This window comes from Pygocentrus nattereri, chromosome 8, assembly GCF_015220715.1.
Source record: "Pygocentrus nattereri isolate fPygNat1 chromosome 8, fPygNat1.pri, whole genome shotgun sequence".
Classification (NCBI taxonomy): domain Eukaryota; kingdom Metazoa; phylum Chordata; class Actinopteri; order Characiformes; family Serrasalmidae; genus Pygocentrus; species Pygocentrus nattereri.
The window spans coordinates 5,022,874-5,041,944 of record NC_051218.1 but is presented as its reverse complement, the minus strand read 5'-3'; the positions used below and the strand labels follow the sequence as shown (position 1 = coordinate 5,041,944).

Below are 19,071 nucleotides of genomic sequence, written 5' to 3'. Positions count from 1 at the left end.
TGAATGTGGATTGTAAGTGAAGACCCTCAGAGATGTATTGTGTGGCTATTTGCAGGAGTGGAGTGTCAGAGGCCAAAGCACCAGCACTCTAGCGAGAACGATGGGGAGGTCATCTCGAGCGGGACGCCAGACAGCACTGACCTTTACATGAAAGGTTCCACTCCGCCAGACCTGACGCCAGACGTGAGCCCCGTGCCGAGCCGGCCGTCCACTCCGCCTCGAAGCCCTGCCTCCAAGCCTTCGCACCGCACCAAGAATGCCCGCTTCCTGCGGCAGAGCGCTGTAGACGACGAGAGGGGTGGAACCTCTGAAATCCAGGTGCTGCTGGAGGGGCGGGGAGAGGGGCGGGGCGAGGGACGGTCAGGTGGAGGTGGAGGGGATTACCTGAGGGCTAACAGCTGGAGCGAAGAAAAGGACAAGCGCTCGTCACGTGGCGGCGGCAGCAGGGGGGGCAGCAGGGGCAGCAGCCGCTCGACCACACCGTCCGTGCCGGATGCTAATGGCCACAAGCACTCCTCCTCCAATCATAAGCCACGAGAGCACAGCTCGTCCAATCACAAAAGCTCACGGGAGAGGTGGGCGGACTGTCCGTCTGCGTCCTGGACTTCGCATCGCCATGGCGACAGCTTGGCCCACTCCCGCCTGTTGGAGCAGGATGAGGAGAAGCTCAGCAACTATGAGATGGAGATGAGGCCGCTGCAGCCCATGGACTCCAATTCCCAGAAGCCCTATGGGCAAGGGGCGGAGCATCACGGTCACTCGGAGTCTCGCTCGCACACGCTGCAGAGACGGGGCAAAACCCGGGACCGAGAGAAAGATAGAGATAGAGAGAGGGAGAGAGACAGGGAGAGAGAGAGGGAGTCCCGGGACACAGTGAGGCCCTCAGGGGCCCGGGACAGCCGGGAAGGGCCCAGTCCGGACTCCTCCTCGGTGCAGAAGCTAGACACTCTCCGCATGGGGGAGAAACTAGAGGCTCGGCCTCTGCGCAGGGACCTCACACTCTCTCCTCCACAGAAATCCTCACCCATTGCACTAGAACAAGACAACGAGAACCAGACACAGCTCAAAGCAAACTCGGTGAGTAAAGATCCGTGTCATTTTTATTTAACAGAATTGTCATGCGTGTTGTATTAAAACTCTGCCAGTATTGTAGTAAAACTATTTACTTCACTGTTAAGTTTTGTTAGGAAACAAAAGGCTTAAAATCTTGAAGAGCCCAATGGAAAACTGTCCAGTCAGGATTGTTTTGTCTGGGGTATCCAGATAGAGACATCCAGACAAGCTCTCTCATTGGTTAGGACTTCAGGAGCTGGACTGAAAGCCTCACATGTCAGCAAACATAACACAATTAGAAACTGACAATGGAATCAACCAGTATGTTGTGATTTATAATGTGGGGTCAATTTTGGAAGAAAAAAGGTCACTCAAGGCCTTTGGGAAGCTTTAGATACACAGTCACAGCCTACAGCCGTAGTCTAGGTTTCAGCACAACATTTTGCCCGATTTTAACCCTGACATGCACCTTGCGCCAAATTTTCACAATCTGAAGCCATTTTCCAGGTTGGGAGCTCGATCGGAAGTGACTGACGCTGGAGATTATCTGTTAGTGTGAGAGGAGCAGCGAGTGAATCTTTATCCCTCTGATCGAGCTCTGACATGATCAAAGATGCTCCGATACTATCAAACATGTTGATATTTCCCTAAAACATTCATGAGTCCTGCAGTGTGAAAAGGTCCGAGTGAGTGATTCAAATGCCAGTCAGAGAGGAGAACAGGAGAAGAGCAGAGAAACAGGTGAAGAGATGTGCCTGAACACCTGAACACTGGAGCGGAGACAGAGGAGCTGCGTGTAAAACAGGCAAATAAGAGCCGATATCATGTTTATAATGTCCAGACCACAATTTCAGCTCAGCTTCCAGTTTGTAGTGAAACATTTCTCCAGCTCTCACTGCGATATCAGCGTTTCTCAGGCCCATATTTATCGCCAGCTTGCGTTTTCACTGAGCATAAAAGCATAAACAAGTGCAGTAAGATCAGCTTTGTTTGCGTCATGTAATCTGAGGAGAGAAATTAAGACTTTAAAAGTTGTGTAGGGTCCACCCAGCCTTAGTTCTTAGAAACTAAACAGCAGCAGCTCTATATCAGGACTCTTCACTGAAAAAGTCACTGTTAAAGTGTTACACACACACCGATCTGCCATGACATTCTGACCACCTCCTTGTTTCTAAGCTCATTGTCCATCTTATCAGCTCCACTTACTGTATAGCTGCACTTTGCAGTTCTACAGTTACAGACTGTAGTCCATCTGTTTCTCTGATACTTTGTTACCTTGTTCTTCAGTGGTCAGGACCACCATGGACCCTCACAGAGCAGGTACTGTTTGGGTGGTGGATCATTCTCAGCATTGCGGTGACACGGCCATGGTGGTGGTGGGTTAGTGTGTGTTGTGCTGGTACGAGTAGATCAGACACAGCAGTGCTGCTGGAGTTTTTAAACACCTCAGTGTCACTGCTGGACTGAGAACAGTCCACCAACCAAAAACATCCAGCCAACAGCGTCCTGTGACCACTGATGAAGGACTAGAGGATGCACCTAAGGACTAAAGAATCCAAACAGTACCTGCTCTGTGAGGGTCCATGGGGGTCCTGACCACTGAAGAACAGGGTAACAAAGTATCAGAGAAACAGATGGACTACAGTCTGTAACTGTAGAACTACAAAGTGCAGCTATACAGTAAGTGGAGCTGATAAAATGGACAATGAGCTTAGAAACAAGGAGGTGGTCAGAATGTTATGCCAACAGTTAAGCCACGGGCCATTTTTACAAACTTTAAATGTCCACATGTAATCTAGAATGCCCAAAAAACCCAAAACAAACAAACAAACAAACAAAAAAAACGCTTATATGAATCACCATTAGCTTAGTGCTAACTTACTACTAGCATCTCATAGGGCGCTAGAAGAAATTAGCACTGTCACAGAGACTTTGTTTCGACATGTATATCCTGAACTGAATTTAGTTTTGTGTCTGTGTGTTATTGACAGAGTTTATGTACATTAGATGTTATTTAATTATTAATGCATGTTCATGCAGAGCAACTTCTGATGAAGGGAAACTTAATCAGGCACTTCATGTCATTCTCTCAATACACTGAATAAGACTTGCAAGTGAAGGCATAGACAAGACCAAGCTGATTTTTTTTAAGGTTTCAGCAACACGGGCCCAATGTTTTATTACACACTTTTATAACATAACAGCAGCCAGTTTGCATCAGAGTTGCTTAAGTTACTCAGGCCTTGTAGTTGTTAAATAATAAGCCATAGTACATAATAAGCCTAGGATTTCAAGGGGTTTACAAATGAAGTACTAATGAAAATTTCCATCAGTATTGTTTTATAAAGTAATATTTTAAATATGTTAATCTAATAATATGTAATTAATAATGAATAATTCAGATGTTATCCACTAATAGAGGACGTTATTCAGATGTTATCCACTAATAGAGGACGTATTAGGTGAGTATTTACAAGAGACATCAAGAGACGGTGGGTAGCGCTGTCGCCTCACAGCGAGGAGGGCCTGGGTTCGATTCCCCAGCCGGGCGACCGGGGTCCTCTCTGTGTGGAGTCTGCATGTTCTCCCCGTGTCTGCGTGGGTTTCCTCCAGGTTCTCCGGTTTCCTCCCACAGTCCAAAGACATGCAGGCAGGCCAATTGGACATGCTAAATTGCCCCTGTGTGTAAGTGTCTGTCTGTCTGCCCTGAGATGGACTGCCTTCCGTCCGATAACTGCTGTGATAGGCTCCTGTTCCCTGACTAAAGGTACTGAACCCTTCAGGGAACCACCTCAGTGACAAGAGGGGTCCTGATGCAGAGACAGTTTGCTACCTTTATTTCTGGGAGTGCAGAGGAGGATGGGTCTTTTGAGTTTTGGTTCCTCTCAGGGTTTCTTCCTCTTGTTCTTAGGCAGTTTGCCTTGCCACTGTCACCACTGGCTTGTTCCTTGGGGCTTTGGACCTGGATTTTTCTGTGAAACTGCTTTGAGACAACACCTGTTATAAAGAGCACTATAGAAATGAACTTGACTTGTGTGAAATGCAGTCGAGATCCATCTCCGACCACCACTGAACATGGCTGGAGTGATCTGAACGTAAACCGATCACGTGTGTTGACGCATCCAAGTGAAAAGGGTAAACAGGCCCTTAAAGATTCCTTGATCAGTTGCATTTGGTGTAACAGGGACATTTTTTTAAAGCTTTTTTTAAAAACGCACGTCTCCTCCTTTCAGAATAGACTAATTAGGGCTCATTCATAACAAAACATGACCGAGGCCACTACTGCTTAACTCAAAAACGTGGACCTGTTTATCCTTCCATCACGGATTTGGAACAGGGCCATCATCTGTACTGTTAAAGTATCTATGCTTCAAAATCTGCTCCAAAGTAAACAATTAAATCCTGACCAGCTGTGCAGCGCAGCAGGCATCACTGCTGCACGACAGGATGTACCGACCATTAAAAGGGAGAAAAGTGCGTACGGCGTAGGCCTCGGAGCAGTGTGCTAACGCAGGTGCCTTAAACCTTCGCCCCGGCAAAGCTTACAGACCACACAGACCTCCTCAGCTCCTCACAGCCCCGACTATAACACACTGCACCGCACCAACCTTGGTAACAGCAGATTGGCAAAGTGGCTCCTTCCACAACACAGCCCGGCATTGGCTGCCCTGCACTCTGTTGCTAGGGAACAGCTTATGCCTTGCTCCACTGGCAGCCAATGGGAGGGTGTGTGAGAGTTACATGAGGGGAGGTGTGTGTAGCTGCAGAGAAAGACAGAGTGCAGTATACTTGTGTAAAACAGGTTTGCACAAAACACAAACACTCCAGCATGTTAGTCAACCGAGGAAAACCCACACAATTCAGTACTTACAGTAAAAGCTGTCAGAATCCACTGAATAAGAAAAAGGCAACACACTGAGAAATACAGTCAAAATTGAGTATTTAACACAATTAATAATCTACACAACGATCAGCCAGAATCCTTGTTTCTACGCTCATTGTCCATCTTATCAGCTCCACTTACTGTATAGCTGCACTTTGTAGTTCTACAGTTACTGTAGTCCATCTGTTTCTCTGATACTCTGTTACCCTGTTCTTCAGTGGTCAGGACCCCCATGGCCCCTCACAGAGCAGGTACTGTTTGGGTGGTGGATCGTTCTCAGCACTGCAGTAACACTGTTGTGGTGGTGGTGTGTTAGTGTGTGTTGTGCTGGTATGAGTGGATCAGACACAGCAGTGCTGCTGGAGTTTTTAAACACCTTAGAGTCACTGCTGGACTGAGAACAGTCCACCAACCAAAAATATCCAGCCAACAGCGTCCTGTGACCACTGATGAAGGACTAGAGGATGACCAACACAAACTGTGCAGCAGCAGATGAGCTGTCGTCGCTGACTTTACCTCTACAAGGTGGACCGACAAGGTGACCCACCACCCAAAAAGTACCTGCTCTGTGAGGGTCCATGGGGGTCCGCTGTCAGAAGAAAACACATTGACAGAGAGGGCCCACCTTTTGGAAAATCTGATGTTTTTCAATGTGATGCTAATTTATGGCATGTTCAACATTTACATCTCACAGAGTCAGAAACCGCATAATTAAGTCAGTCCATTTTTAAGACCATTTCATAACTCATTTTAATACGAGCGAGTGATTATTTAGGCATGCACGGTGCTAATCAGTGGCTTCCATTACACTGTTGGCTTCATTACTTTCATACAGATTACAGATCGGCCTGAATTATCTTGACCAAATTTACGTATAACAACCGGCAGAGAGTCTACATCTGTGTATTAAACTTTTAAAGCAAGATAACCCTCATTTTTGTCATGACTGATGTCAAATTATGCTAATTTACGCCATACTGTTCTACATATGCACATTTTATATCAGCTGCTATGAGTATGCGTGCTGGATTCCGACACCGCCGCTGTCTTTCTTTACACTTCACCTCCCGATTTCATGGCTCACATGTTTCTCGCATGTAAAACGTGTGTCCTTATTCTCTCGGCGGCAGTAAACATGGTCCACAATGACACGGTTACGTAAGCACATCAATTAAAAAGCGCCTCAGCCAGACGCTCTTCATCTTTCTTTCTTTTTTTTTTTTTTTTGAACATGCTCACCCTTCGATTGCTCTCGCCATGCACCCGAGAGAGGCTCATTTTCATTTCCTATCTCTCCATCAAACGGCACGGCACAGCCCTCTCTGTGCGCAACGTACACCTTCCAGTTCATCTGTGCTTCTGAAAATAATGCAGGACAAAAAAAAACTGACTCACATGATCAGACTCATGTAATGAATGTGTAATGGTACAGCAAATATTGATGTTTTCCCTCTCTCACTGCCCCCCCCCCCTCTCTCTCTCTCCCTCTCTCTCAACAGGGCTCCAGCTCAGTTCTGGTTGTCATGGTGATTTTGCTCAACATTGGAGTCGCCATTTTATTTATTCACTTTTTTATTTAAACTACGTTATCCTCTATAATGATTCCTCTTATTTGATCAAAAAGCTATTATGATAAATCGGATTATATGAGTGTTATCTGGCCCCCTGCCTCGTTTCTAAACCCACAGCTACTTCTGATGAGGTTACAGGAACACGACGAAAGGACGGAGGAAGGCGACGCAAACAACGGCCAAACGTGGGCCGAGCCGTGCCCTCTCTGCTTCTCCAAAGAACTCTTTTATGTTTGTTTGTTTTCTTTTTTCTTCATCTCAATGACAGAGCTGGAAAGCTCCCTTTTTAACGTATAGTTTCAACTGATTTATTTATTCATCGATGATATTCCAGTTAATGTACTTGTTTTTTTTTTATTCCTTATTTGCCTTTTTGGGGTTCTTGACTATTCCAATGGCTTTTTCTTTTCTTTTCTTATTGGGTTGGGTTTGTTTTTGGGGAAAGGACTCAAATGGACATTTGGTGGTGGGAGATTGAGGGTATGCGAGGTGGCATGAGGGGTGTGCGTGAGGTTTACTCCATCAAAACATTGTGGGTGATGAGCGTACTGCGTAGCCGTGACGTCAAAAGGATGGGAAACGGCCCCCTGTCTTACCCCAACACTCTCCGCCCCATTCCTCAACACACCCCCCGCATCACACCAAGCTCCATCCTCTCGTTCCACCTCCTGGTTTAAAGGCCCCATCAGGAACTGACTAGACTGTTTCACAGCTTGTAAACACAGAACTGGATGTTTAGTCCAGGTGTTGCCTCAGTTACTGCGGTCCTAAACACCGGCCTGCCAGCTGAACTGATTCCTGAACTGTGGCACAGATATTAGGGATGCACTGCTACCTTGATGCTAACATAACCGAGCAACTCCCATAGGGGCGATAATGGAAAAGAGAATTATTCTAAGAGGACAAGTAGGATAAACAAAGGCTACATTAAAGGCATTGCTAAGTTAAACAACGCTATGCAATCAATGACTTTCACAGATTTTGTCATTCCATATTTTACAGAACATCTTTTTCATCCAGAAAGTGTTCCAAAACAGATTTCACATCATCCCCTCCACAACAGTTTGCCATACTGCTACAGTGTTTCATAAGCTGAATTGAGTCCTTTCCCAGGGTCTCGCAAACCCGATTAGATTAAGTGACCCTTATTAGTCACTTAATGGGCAAACTTCACCTTAAACACACACTAGGGGGCAGTGAGCACTTGCCTGGAGCGGTGGGCAGCCCTATCCGCAGTTGGGGGTTAGGTGTCTTGCTCAAGGGCACCTCAGTCACGTCCTCTCGTCTCAGGGGATCGAACCGGCAGCCTTCTGGTTGCAAGGCTGGTTCTCTAACCTCCAGCCCACGGCTGCTATGGGAGAAGAAGTGACTTTTAATAGTCAATGGTTGTAATTAATTGTGACTAATATGCAACGGTGAAATGAGAACTTAAAAAGTCGCTATAGACTAGCAAGACAACAGAGCAGAAGACACAGCAAACACTCACGCCTGCAACTCCGAGAAACATTTTATTTCACTTGTAAAATTCAGCTGGCAAAAGTGAGCGTGACTGAACATTTATAGAAGAAGTTCTAGAGGTTCCTGATTGGGCCTTTACTCTGTTCACCTTTCCGTCCCTACCAGGCCTACCTCCTGTCCACTTTATCTTTCCATCAAATCAACTGTACATGCACCTCGCAGTGTCATGGCAGGCTTTTATGTTGTTTTTGGTGTTTGCGATATTTTCGCAAAGACAAACTTTACCAAAATCTATGCTAGAATCTGGATTTGTCGCTGAGGTCCAACCAAAACTCCGGGGCAATCTGGCCTGCCGACACTGAACGTGTGCATAAATTTCACCACCACAGTGAAAGTCTGTTGACCGAGACATACAGAGCCACCAGTGCTTCAGCTTCTGTCGCTACAGAAGATCAGATCTGACCCAAACGCAGGAGCTGAGAGGGTTTCATCACTATTCTTCATCTGGAACACTGTACAATCCAGAAATTCAGCGCTATTGTACGCACTCATCTCCTTACACAAGGTGTGTGAAATTACATGGGATCTGGTCTCGTGGATTTGCAGATGATATTTTCTACATTTTTGAGTTTGATCGACAGGCTTCACTGTTTAAACACTGTCTGAATGTTGTACGAGGGCTAACACTTGATGTTCTGTGAGTCCATACTCATTTTAAATCCCACCGGGGTCCCAGTCCCCACCTTCTCTCTTACTACGGTAACTGACAAACGATGCTGCCCACCTCACCCCGCACACCTGAGGAAACCGGCGTTCTCGACCAGAAGTTTAGAGACTGTTAACGTTTTTTCCAACTGCTGCTTTCAAAATAAATATTTATCGATAAATGATTTAAAAAAAAAAGAAGAAAAAAATAGAAAAAAAGATTTTTTAGCTATTTGCAAGATGTCTGGAAAATGGAAAAAAAAAAAAAAAAAACGCCAACTGCCTTGTTTTTTTAAAAAAAAAAAAAAGACAAATTTGCATGCTCACGTATGTTTTAGTTTTGTATAGATAACTTCTAAGAAAAATAAGGATATAAACTCTTCTAGTTTTGGAAGCAGTATAGGGTTGCGATTTTAATTTAAAACGTTATTTATTTATTTATTTATTTACCTCGGCCAAAAAAATATATATTTAACCCCCCCAAACAAAGAGGCTGTATTTTTCGGGCTGTTTTCCATGATGCTCTGCAGACAAAGAGCAGAGCTTTACCGGGCAGTCCGGTCAGTAAAACGGCCGTAAAAAAACAGAAACAACAACAAAAAAAAGAAAAGTGCTCCACAGGATCCGCTGCACTGCAGTCAGAGGAGCTGGGTGCAGGTCCTGCATCCGTTTATCTACTTCAAAAAAAATCTGAGAAGAAGCTAAAACGAGACGTCATCAAAGAAACGAAAGAAACCTAAAAAAAAACAGAAGAGAGGCGTTTTCTTTATTTTTTTTCTAGCTGGCTTACTAAACTCAAAGACTCTGAGATGTTTTTATAGCATGTGTGTATGGGGCCTGTACTTTCCGCCTGAGTCTCTGCTCCTGTCAATGATCGCTCACAGTCTGTGCTCTCTCTCTCTCTCTCTCTCCCTCCCTCTCTCTCTCTCTCGTTCTCTCTCTTCTCTCCCTTTTCCCACCATATCTCTCCGTTTCTCTATCCAACCAAAAAAAAAATAAAAAATTAAACAGAGAATATAAAAAATGTACAAAACATGTTGATGGAAAGGAACGAAAGGCGGAGGTCAAACGTGTGGAGAACTTCTCTACCCATCACGTTTGTCCACCTCGTCTGTGGTTCCTGGGTTTCTGGAGAATGTGCAACTGCTCTGCTGCAGACGCTGTACGCTGTTACTGACGTGTGTGCAGGGAAAGGAAGCAAAGCAAGCAGGGGATGAAATCTGCCCTCTCCGGTGGCTACTCTACCACTCTGTCTGGACGTACCCCATCACCCTGTGAGGCCATCGCATGCCCGAGCATGCCAAGTTCTTTATTTCTCTCTTTCTCTCCTTCTCCGATTCAGTTCTTTACTTTTTTCCGGGGGTTTGTTTGTTTTTTGAGTTATGTGGAGAACATAATGAAAGTGTTTGAAAGTAAGCTGTTGTTCTGTGGTCATTGAATCTGCGTCCTGTTTTATTGCCTTCTGTCTTCTTTCATTGCCTTTCTCACTGCAATTTGACTGAACGGTGAGCATTTTCTCTGACTTCTAAGGCCCCAGTCCCATTTCTCCTTTTTACCACTACCCCTTGTTTTCGAGTGTCACCCTAATCTGAACTGAGTTACAAGGGGTAGTGGTCAAAAAACGTGCCCTATGAAATGGGACCATCAAAAAAAAACAACAACAACAAAAAAACACATTCCTTTATTATCAGGCTACTAGCGCTGCTCTCCAACCGTCTTCAGTGACAACAGAGGAAAGTTCAGCTCCTCACTGCTGGGCTTTACTTACATTTAGCACATCATATGCCTTCAAAGAGGGGGGCAATTATTTATTATAGCCCACCAATAATTCTTCAGTGATATGAAGCTGAAGTCAGATAGTCACCAGATTTTTCCGTTCCACCTTAAATGGTGCCGCAGTTACATTATGGCTCTTCAGGCTTCAGAACTGTTGGACTATTTAAGGTGGACCGGGAAAGTTAGCTAGCTAGCTACCAAGACGTTACCATGCCATTTGTGTTTTTTATGCTTGTTGTGAAGAAAATGACCAAATATGATTATCGTAATTTTTTAACAAAGAAAATGACCACAATTGTGGGTTTCTTTGGTCAGTCGTTCAGCCATCTGGCCGTTTTTTTTTTCTTATTTTTCTCATAACACCCCATTTGGAGTCTCTGAAAAACCTCCATTTGGAGGTTCATGTAGCCTCAACACTTCACCCCACCCCTCTATCTCAACAGGAATCAGGACACCCCACCCCTAGACATGAGCGCGCAAAACAGAGGGGCTAAGGGCCCAGTGGTAGGAGCCAGAGGTGAAACGGGACTGGGCCAAACAGTCAGAGAGCATCCTGAATAGAGCATCAGTAAAAATGGATTATTTATTTTTAAAGATACAAACACTGCACATGTAAATATATCTCGTGAAGGAGGGTCATTGCCATAGCAACCTTAATTTGGGACACTTTCGTGGTCAGTCAGCCTGTGGTCTGAGCCTGTCTCCTGAGAAGGTGACGGACAACAAAACAAAATATGTGCACTTAATAATAATAGTAAACCCTTTAACCCTAGACTCATTTTTCAGGACCTATTGCAAATTATTCAATAAAGCTTAAAAAAAACGAGGTTCTGTAGTTATGAGAGTGTGGAATTGAAGTATTGAAGTGTGGACCCACCTACAGACTCATTTACTCATATTCATATAGATTTATTTGAATAAAACCTTCAACATTATCTAATTTATCACATTACCAGTTACCCAATGTGAAATTATCACACAACTAGCTCTTCATAAACTACTTTCAAACTGGTACGAAGTGAATTTACACTGTGATCAGGTTAAAGCGAGTAATGGTAACTTTATCTGAGGTAACAGACAGTTACAGTAGTATTTGTTTAAATTTCAAGCCACAAGTCACCAAACACTGATCTCTGTGGTCTCGATCTTGGTTCATTTTAATGCAGTAATCTGAATGGTGCACTATGGCGCTCAGAGAAATAGAGCAGAGCTGGAAGAGTTAAAAAAAAAAAAACAGGTATAGAATCTTCACCCACAACAATATTTCAGTCCAATTCAATTCAATTTTATTTATATGCTGCCTTCTGCAGTCATTGTCCCAAAGGAGTAAGTACATTTACAAGGAGGAAGTATACTAATGAGCATCACTGAAGCAGACAGTGTCAGGAAAAACTCCCAAAGAGCACTGAGAGGAACTGAGACTCAGAACTCTCCAAGAACATGAGGAAGAATGACTGAGAGGAAACAAAACTCAGGAGAAACTCTCTAAGAGCTTGAAGAACGGAGAAGAACCAAGACTAAAAAGAAGAAACTCTAAGAGCTTGAAGAAGAAACACTGAGAGGAACCAAGACTAAAAAGAAGTCACTCTTAAGAGCTTGAAGAAGAACCACTGAGAAGAACCAAGACTAAAAAGAAGAAACTCTCTATGCGCTTGAGAAAGAACCGCTGAAATGAACCAAGACTCAGAACTCCCTAAGAACATGAGGAAGAACCACTGAGAGGAACCAAGACTCAGAACTCCCTAAGAGCTTGAGGAAGAACCACTGAAAGGTGCCAAGACTCAGGAGAAACTCTCTAAAATCTTGAGGAAGAACTACTGAGAGGAACAAAGACCCAGGAGAAACCCTCTAAAAGCATGAGGAATAACCACTGAGAGGAACCAAGACTCAGAACTCCCTAAGAACATGAGGAAGAGCCACTGAGAGGAACCAAGACTCAGAACTCCCTAAGAACACAAGGAAGAACCGGGGAACTGAGACTCAAAAGGCGAACCTCTCTAAGAGCTTTGAAGAAGAAACACTGAGAGGAACCAAGACTAAAAAGAAGTCACTCTTAAGAGCTTGAAGAAGAACCACTGAGAAGAACCAAGACTAAAAAGAAGAAACTCTCTATGCACTTGAGAAAGAACCGCTGAACGGAACCAAGACTCAGGTGAAACTCTCTAAAAGCTTGAGGAAGAACCACTGAAAAGAACCAAGACTCAGAACTCCCTAAGAGCTTGAGGAAGAACCACTGAAAGGAGCCAAGACTCAGGAGAAACTCTCTAAAATGTTGAGGAAGAACCACTGAAAGGAGCCAAGACTCAGGAGAAACTATCTAAGAGTTTGAGGAAAATCCACTGAGAGGAACCAAGACTCAGAACTCCCTAAGAACACGAGGAAGAACCGAGGAACTGAGACTCAAAAGGAGAAACTCTCTAAGAGCTTTGAGGAAGAACCACTGAGAGGAACAAAGACCCAGGAGAAACTCTCTAAAAGCATGAGGAATAACCACTGAGAGGAACCAAGACTCAGAACTCCCTAAGAACATGAGGAAGAGCCACTGAGAGGAACCAAGACTCAGAACTCCCTAAGAACACAAGGAAGAACCGGGGAACTGAGACTCAAAAGGCGAACCTCTCTAAGAGCTTTGAGGAAGAACCACTGAGAGGAACCCATCTTTTTGGGGTGTCCTAGATATGGCAATTAGGATACAAGTAGGACAAATAAGATTAAACAAAAGCACTCCGAACTAAAAGCACTAAGACTAAAAGTCTACTGGAAAATCATAAATTAGTGGTGCACAGATCTGATATACTAGTACCAGTTGGCATCAGTATTATGTATAGAAGAGACCCAGCTATACTGAACACGTCTTTTTTGGCCATTATAAATCATAATGGTGACAGTGCATTATGCAGTGAGCTATTTTGTCAAACTTTATTGATTTATTACCTTATATATTTTTCTCTCTTACAGTTTAATAAATAAGTGACTTGCAGCCTCATTCCTTATTCACAGGAGAACAATCGCAACAATTACACAGTGATGTAAACATAACTGGATATTCAAATAAGGCATGTGTGGTTTGAATTGTTTCGCATTATCTTGTAATTTTGTAAATGTAAGTTTTTTCTTTTACTGAACAGAATCACAGCAACGTCACAAGTGTTAAAAGACAAGTGACCCCATATTTCGTCACATTACACAACGTGCAAACTGTTAAAATGGGACAAAATATACTTGAGTGGGTGTCAAAATATTCGGGGAAGGTACGGCCTATGTGTAGGAAACGCTGCTCTGTATCAGACAACATCCTGAGTTCAGGTAGCAGAATCAGCACCAGAGAAAAAGCGGATGGGTGCATCTCCACGACAGCAAATTTCAGAAGGAAGATAACTTTGAATGTGAGTAACTGTGGACCACTTCTGTTGGCCCATTCTTCATGAAATGATCACATAATGTAATACACAGCTGTCATTTTATATATAAAAACAAGCTACGAGGTTTTGATGTTTTAACCCAACAGTGACAATATCCTCTTATTATAACAACCACGGTAATCACATCTTCTTCACTGTGTCTTGGCTCCTAACCTTCCACGAAACTGAGCTGAAAACCCTCCAGGAGCTCTCAGATGGTTCGTTCCAGCACACCCAGAGGCACGTTGGCACACACATTCCAAATGCTGAGCATTTCAGACCCAGTGTGTACAGGAGGAGGGGCCTGAAACTGAGCTGCATGTTGAGTTATTGAGACAAACGATGTCAGAAGCACAGCTGGTTTCATGAAGCTACTTCAATGCTGTGCGAATACCTGTGTCCATCCTGGCTCTCACAGAATCGCCACGTGTGCATCCTGTGGCCCATATAAACACATACAGTGTCATCACTGTCGCTACACAACAAAAACACAGCTTCACAGCTGCGGGAGAATCTTTACATTTCACACTGACTGGATTTCATTTAAAAAAAAGACTGTAGACTTGATTTTAAATGTATAAGTGATGGCTCATAAGCTGTCACTGTTATAAGAAAACCTTGTATTTTCTATAGTGGTAAATTCCTAAATTTCATATTCCTTGGTACAGGGGTCAGAAACATGCAGCTCTAGAGCCACACAGGGCTCTTTTACTGCCCTGTTGTGGCTCCACAGCTGAATTAGATTAGTAGGTAAAAATAAAATAATCCTCCTTTACAGTAACATAAATCTCTGCTGATCCTTCAACACAGTTTAACAGTAAATGGTCTTAAATGCTGGAGCTAATGTCGAGCTGCTGATTCACTCTTTAACTCTGAAGGTTGGTGTGCAGGCTGCTGGTCACCATAGCAACGCAACGCAGACAACACTCTCGCCTAGCTAGTAGCTAAGCGACAAGGCAAAGAGAGAGATTTAAGATGAACATTGATATTTTGGAGACGAATGGACTGATGTGTTTATAGTCACTCCAGCTGGTTTTCTGATACGTTTAATCTGCAATGAGAAACTGTCAAACACTGAAAAGCCACGAAGCTGAAGTCAGTTTCTCGTTCACCAGCTTCTTGTTAGAATTTTCTCATTCCACCTTAAAAGTTACATTCTTAAGTTACATACACACACTTTTTTCACGGCTGTCTCCTTTATGAATATCATGGAGCTTTTTAACAGAATAGTGAAAAACATTCTGATAAATGTCAGTTTGTCTGATATCACAAATATTGTATGGCAAAAAATGAACTGAAATAGTGTGCTGGGTCAACAGCCTTAATGTAAAAAGTCAGTTATTATTATGTATGCTGTATCATAAAACCCCTAGAACAAAAGTCAACTGGTCAGAGGTTTTGATAGGACAATGATGATATGTAAGAGTGGTGTCTTCCAAAAACCAACTCGTACTCCTTCTGTTTAACCCTTGTGTGGTGTTGATGTGTTTGCTACTACGTGGTCTGGTGGATCTGCCACATGATTGTTTATTTAAATTAATACAGCCATAACAATTCATGTTAAAATACCAGATGTTTAAAATAACACAAGTGTCCTGCGAGGGGTTCTCCTTTAGCAGCTGTAGCCAGTCAGCAGCCTGTCCATGTTGTCCACACTCACACCCACACACACACACACTCACACCCACACACACACACACACACACACACACACACACACAGAAGGCCATGTAGGAGGAGAACAGAGTGAAGAGAGAGCACCTCCACACTTTTACTCCCCACAGGTTCAGCCTAACACCACATGTGTAATATAAAGTTTGGGGTGGGGGGTGAACAGAGTGAAGACCCTGAAAATAGGTTATTTGTTCTTCAGAGTACATGAGCATAAATAATAATAAATCACATCATTTTTACCCCAATTTGGCATATAGGAATATAAAAATCTGATACCAAACCTTTTATGTCGCAGCAATGGAGAACACAGAATATTAAAGCTCTTGATGACATATTTAACTCAGAGGGCTTTGAAAACTTAGTACCAACCTTCACTATACCAAGATCTTCCTTCTTTCTGTATTTACAATTATGTTCGGCCCTTACAGCATGTGGAGCTCCACGGGGAAGAAGCCTCAAGCCACATCCAATTTATAGCTGTTGTGATAAAATGCTGCTTGATTAATAGGTAACAAATAAAAAAAGAAAATTAAAATAAATAAATAAACAAATAAATAAATACATAAATAAATCTCATCATTGTTACTTTTGGTGCACAGTGAAAATGGGTCCCACAGACCTGAACACCACACAAGGGTTAGCCTCCCTGTAGGGTGGAGGTATTTCACGTGTGTATCCTGCGTGTCTGCGTGTCTTTTTCTGTGTCTGTCTGCTGTCTGTCTGCTGTCTGTCTGCAGGGAGGATAAGCCAATTTCAGCAGAGATTACAGTAACAAAATCACTGCGTGGAGTTCAGCCTTGTCCCACCAGCAGAAGAGGATTACGGGTCATTTCTCTAAATCTATTGGTGAGAGGGGGATGGGGGGGTATGGGGGGCAGGGGAGAGAGAAAATGAAATAGAGAGAGAGACAGAGAGAGAGAGAGAGAGAGAGAGATGAATACGAAGCCATGCGCTTACCCAAAATCACCCCGCCTGCTTGGTGACTCAGTCACACAGCTGGCTGTTTGGCTGGAAGGGAACAGCACAAAGTACTGGATCTTAGCTGTGTAACTTCATTACAGTGGAAAACCAACATTACACAACAGCTCATCTGAACGTTCACAAGCAGTAGTGAAAAATGACCACAAGGACTCTAGTATCACCCTGCGTAATCACTGTTTTCTGAAAAAGAGGGTCAGTTTTAGGGAAACTTAGCTAATCTGAGCTCATCTGAATTCCCTGGGCCAGTTTCCCAGACATGCACCCTTAAAAAAAAGATGGTTCTTTAATAAAGGCAATGGTTCTGTTTAGAACCATACAATCTATGTAGAACCATTTCATGCTTAAATATCTCTTTACGTGGTGAAACGGTTCTTCGGATTGACTGAAGGATGCGCTTATGGTTCTATATATCGCATCAAAAAGGTTCTGCTACTGTTACAGTGTCAACCTCCAACCACTGAAGAACCCTTTTTGGTACCCTACGGAACCACTTTCAAAAAGGTTCCATGCAGAAACAAACAACACGATCTGAAGAACCATTTCATCATGCAAGGAACCATTTAAGCAAGGTTCTTCTGTGCAGAACCTTTTTGAAAACGGTTACATACAGAAATAAAAATGGTTCTTCTACTGTTACGACATCAAGCTTGTTACAATAGCAGGATGCTTTTTGGTGCCATGCAGAACCATTTTCAAAGAAGTTCTATATAGAAGCATATACAACACGTTCCCCATCAATCTGAAGAACATGGCGCCATGGAAAGAACCACTGCCTTTACTAAAGAACCACTGAAGAATCGTCTTTTTAAGTGTGTAGTGTAGCCAACTCAGGTTTCTGAAAACTCAATATAGAACTCATGGTTCTAAATAAAACCACAGCATTTACTAAAGAACCAATGAAAAAGCATCTTTTTTTAAAATGTAGATTAAGCCGAGCCTTGGCCTAAATTGCAGTGACGCTGGCGATTCACCATTTTAAATTCTTTTTATTCCAGGCTTAGCCTTAATCTGTGTCTTAGATGCTGGCTCTTTAAGATTACAGGGGAATTCCACCAATTTTTCAAACTTTCTGCATAAGTCAGTGTTTGAGATGCAAACAGAGTCATTCAGAGTGGTTTGAAATGGTTGATTGTAGAGACTCAGATTTCTTTACAGTGGTGGTGATGGGAACCAGGGGTCGCCACACTTACAACACAATTATAGCCACAATCACAGCCATTTCTGATTCCTGTTATCAACACTGTGAAACATTCTGAATCTGGAAGTTTCTCTAGAACAGACTGCATCACACCGAATCACTCTGAATGACTTTGTTTACATCTAGTCCATTTAATTATGCTGAAATTTTGAAAAAATGGTGGTATTCCCCTTCATCAGCAATACATTTGCAAACTTCTGTCTTCATATCTAATACGGAACTAATCAGTGCTTTCTGGAAAAGTGAGTTTTAGGGAAACTTGAGCACAATTCTTTGGGCTCCCCAGACATGCACTCTTAAAAAAGACGGTTCTCTGAGGGTTTTTAGTAAAGGCAATGGTTCTATTTAGAACCATGAGTTCTAGAAATGACCATTTCATGCTTAAATGCTTCTTTGCATGGTGACATGGTTCTTCACATTGATTGAGAATGTGTTGTATAAGGTTCTATATAGCATCAAAAAGGTTCTGTTACTATCACAGCATCAAACCTGCAACAAAAGAAGCCTTTCGGGTGCTATATGAAACCATTTTCTAAAAGGTTCTACATAGAACCATGAACAACATTGATCACCATGCAAAGAACCATTTAAGCAAGGTTCTTCTTTTCAGAATCGTTTTGAAAACTGCTGTATATAGCAATAAAAAAGGTTCTTCTATTGTTACGACCTCAAGCTTGTTACATTAGCAGAACCCTTTTTGATGTTGTACACATTTTCAATAAAGTTCTATACAGAACCTTACACAACACATTCGCCATCGATATGAAGAACATGCCACCATGCAAAGAACCATTTAAGCATGAAATGGTTCTAAACAGAACCACTGCCTTTACTAAAGAACCATTGAAGAACCATCTTTTTGAGTGTGTGGCTGACCTGTAACTGAGGTTTCTGAGAACTCAATATAGAACTCATGGTTCTAAATGCATTTACTAAAGAACCCTTTAAAAATCTTTTTTTAGAGCATGGATTAAGCCTAGTCTTGGACTAAACTGCAGTGACAATGGCGAATCGTCATTTTAAATTCTTTGTATTCCAGGCTTAGGCTTAATCTGTGTCTGAGAAACTGGCCCTTTAAGATTGAAGGGAAAGTCCACCATTTTTAAAAATTTCTGTGTGTCAGAGAAGTTTCGTGTGAAATGATTCAGATTTCTTTACAGTGGTGGTGATAGGAACCGGTGGGGGGATGAGGGGATGGGAGTTTGCCATGTCTACAACATAACTATAGCCACAATCATAGCCATTGTTTTCATTCTTTTCATCACCACTGTGAAAATTTCTGACTAAGTTCTGACTAAATTCTGGTAAAGTTCTCTAGAAGAGCATATCACACCCACATTTTGAAAGATTGGTGGCATTCTCCTTTATCGT

At 42.9% G+C, this 19,071-nt stretch overlaps 1 protein-coding gene across 1 annotated transcript in view; it reads left to right on the top strand.

Annotated features, from left to right (window-relative positions):
• The window catches only part of jph3 (junctophilin 3), a 93,406-nt gene extending 83,320 nt beyond the window's left edge, over window positions 1–10,086 (top strand). Inside the window, exons 5-6 of the mRNA XM_017724599.2 lie at window positions 56–1,077; window positions 6,436–10,086. Coding sequence (XP_017580088.1) covers window positions 56–1,077; window positions 6,436–6,516 — 1,103 coding nt within the window. The 3' untranslated portion in view covers window positions 6,517–10,086. The remainder of the gene's footprint in view (window positions 1–55; window positions 1,078–6,435) is intronic.
• Window positions 10,087–19,071: the final 8,985 nt, after the last annotated feature.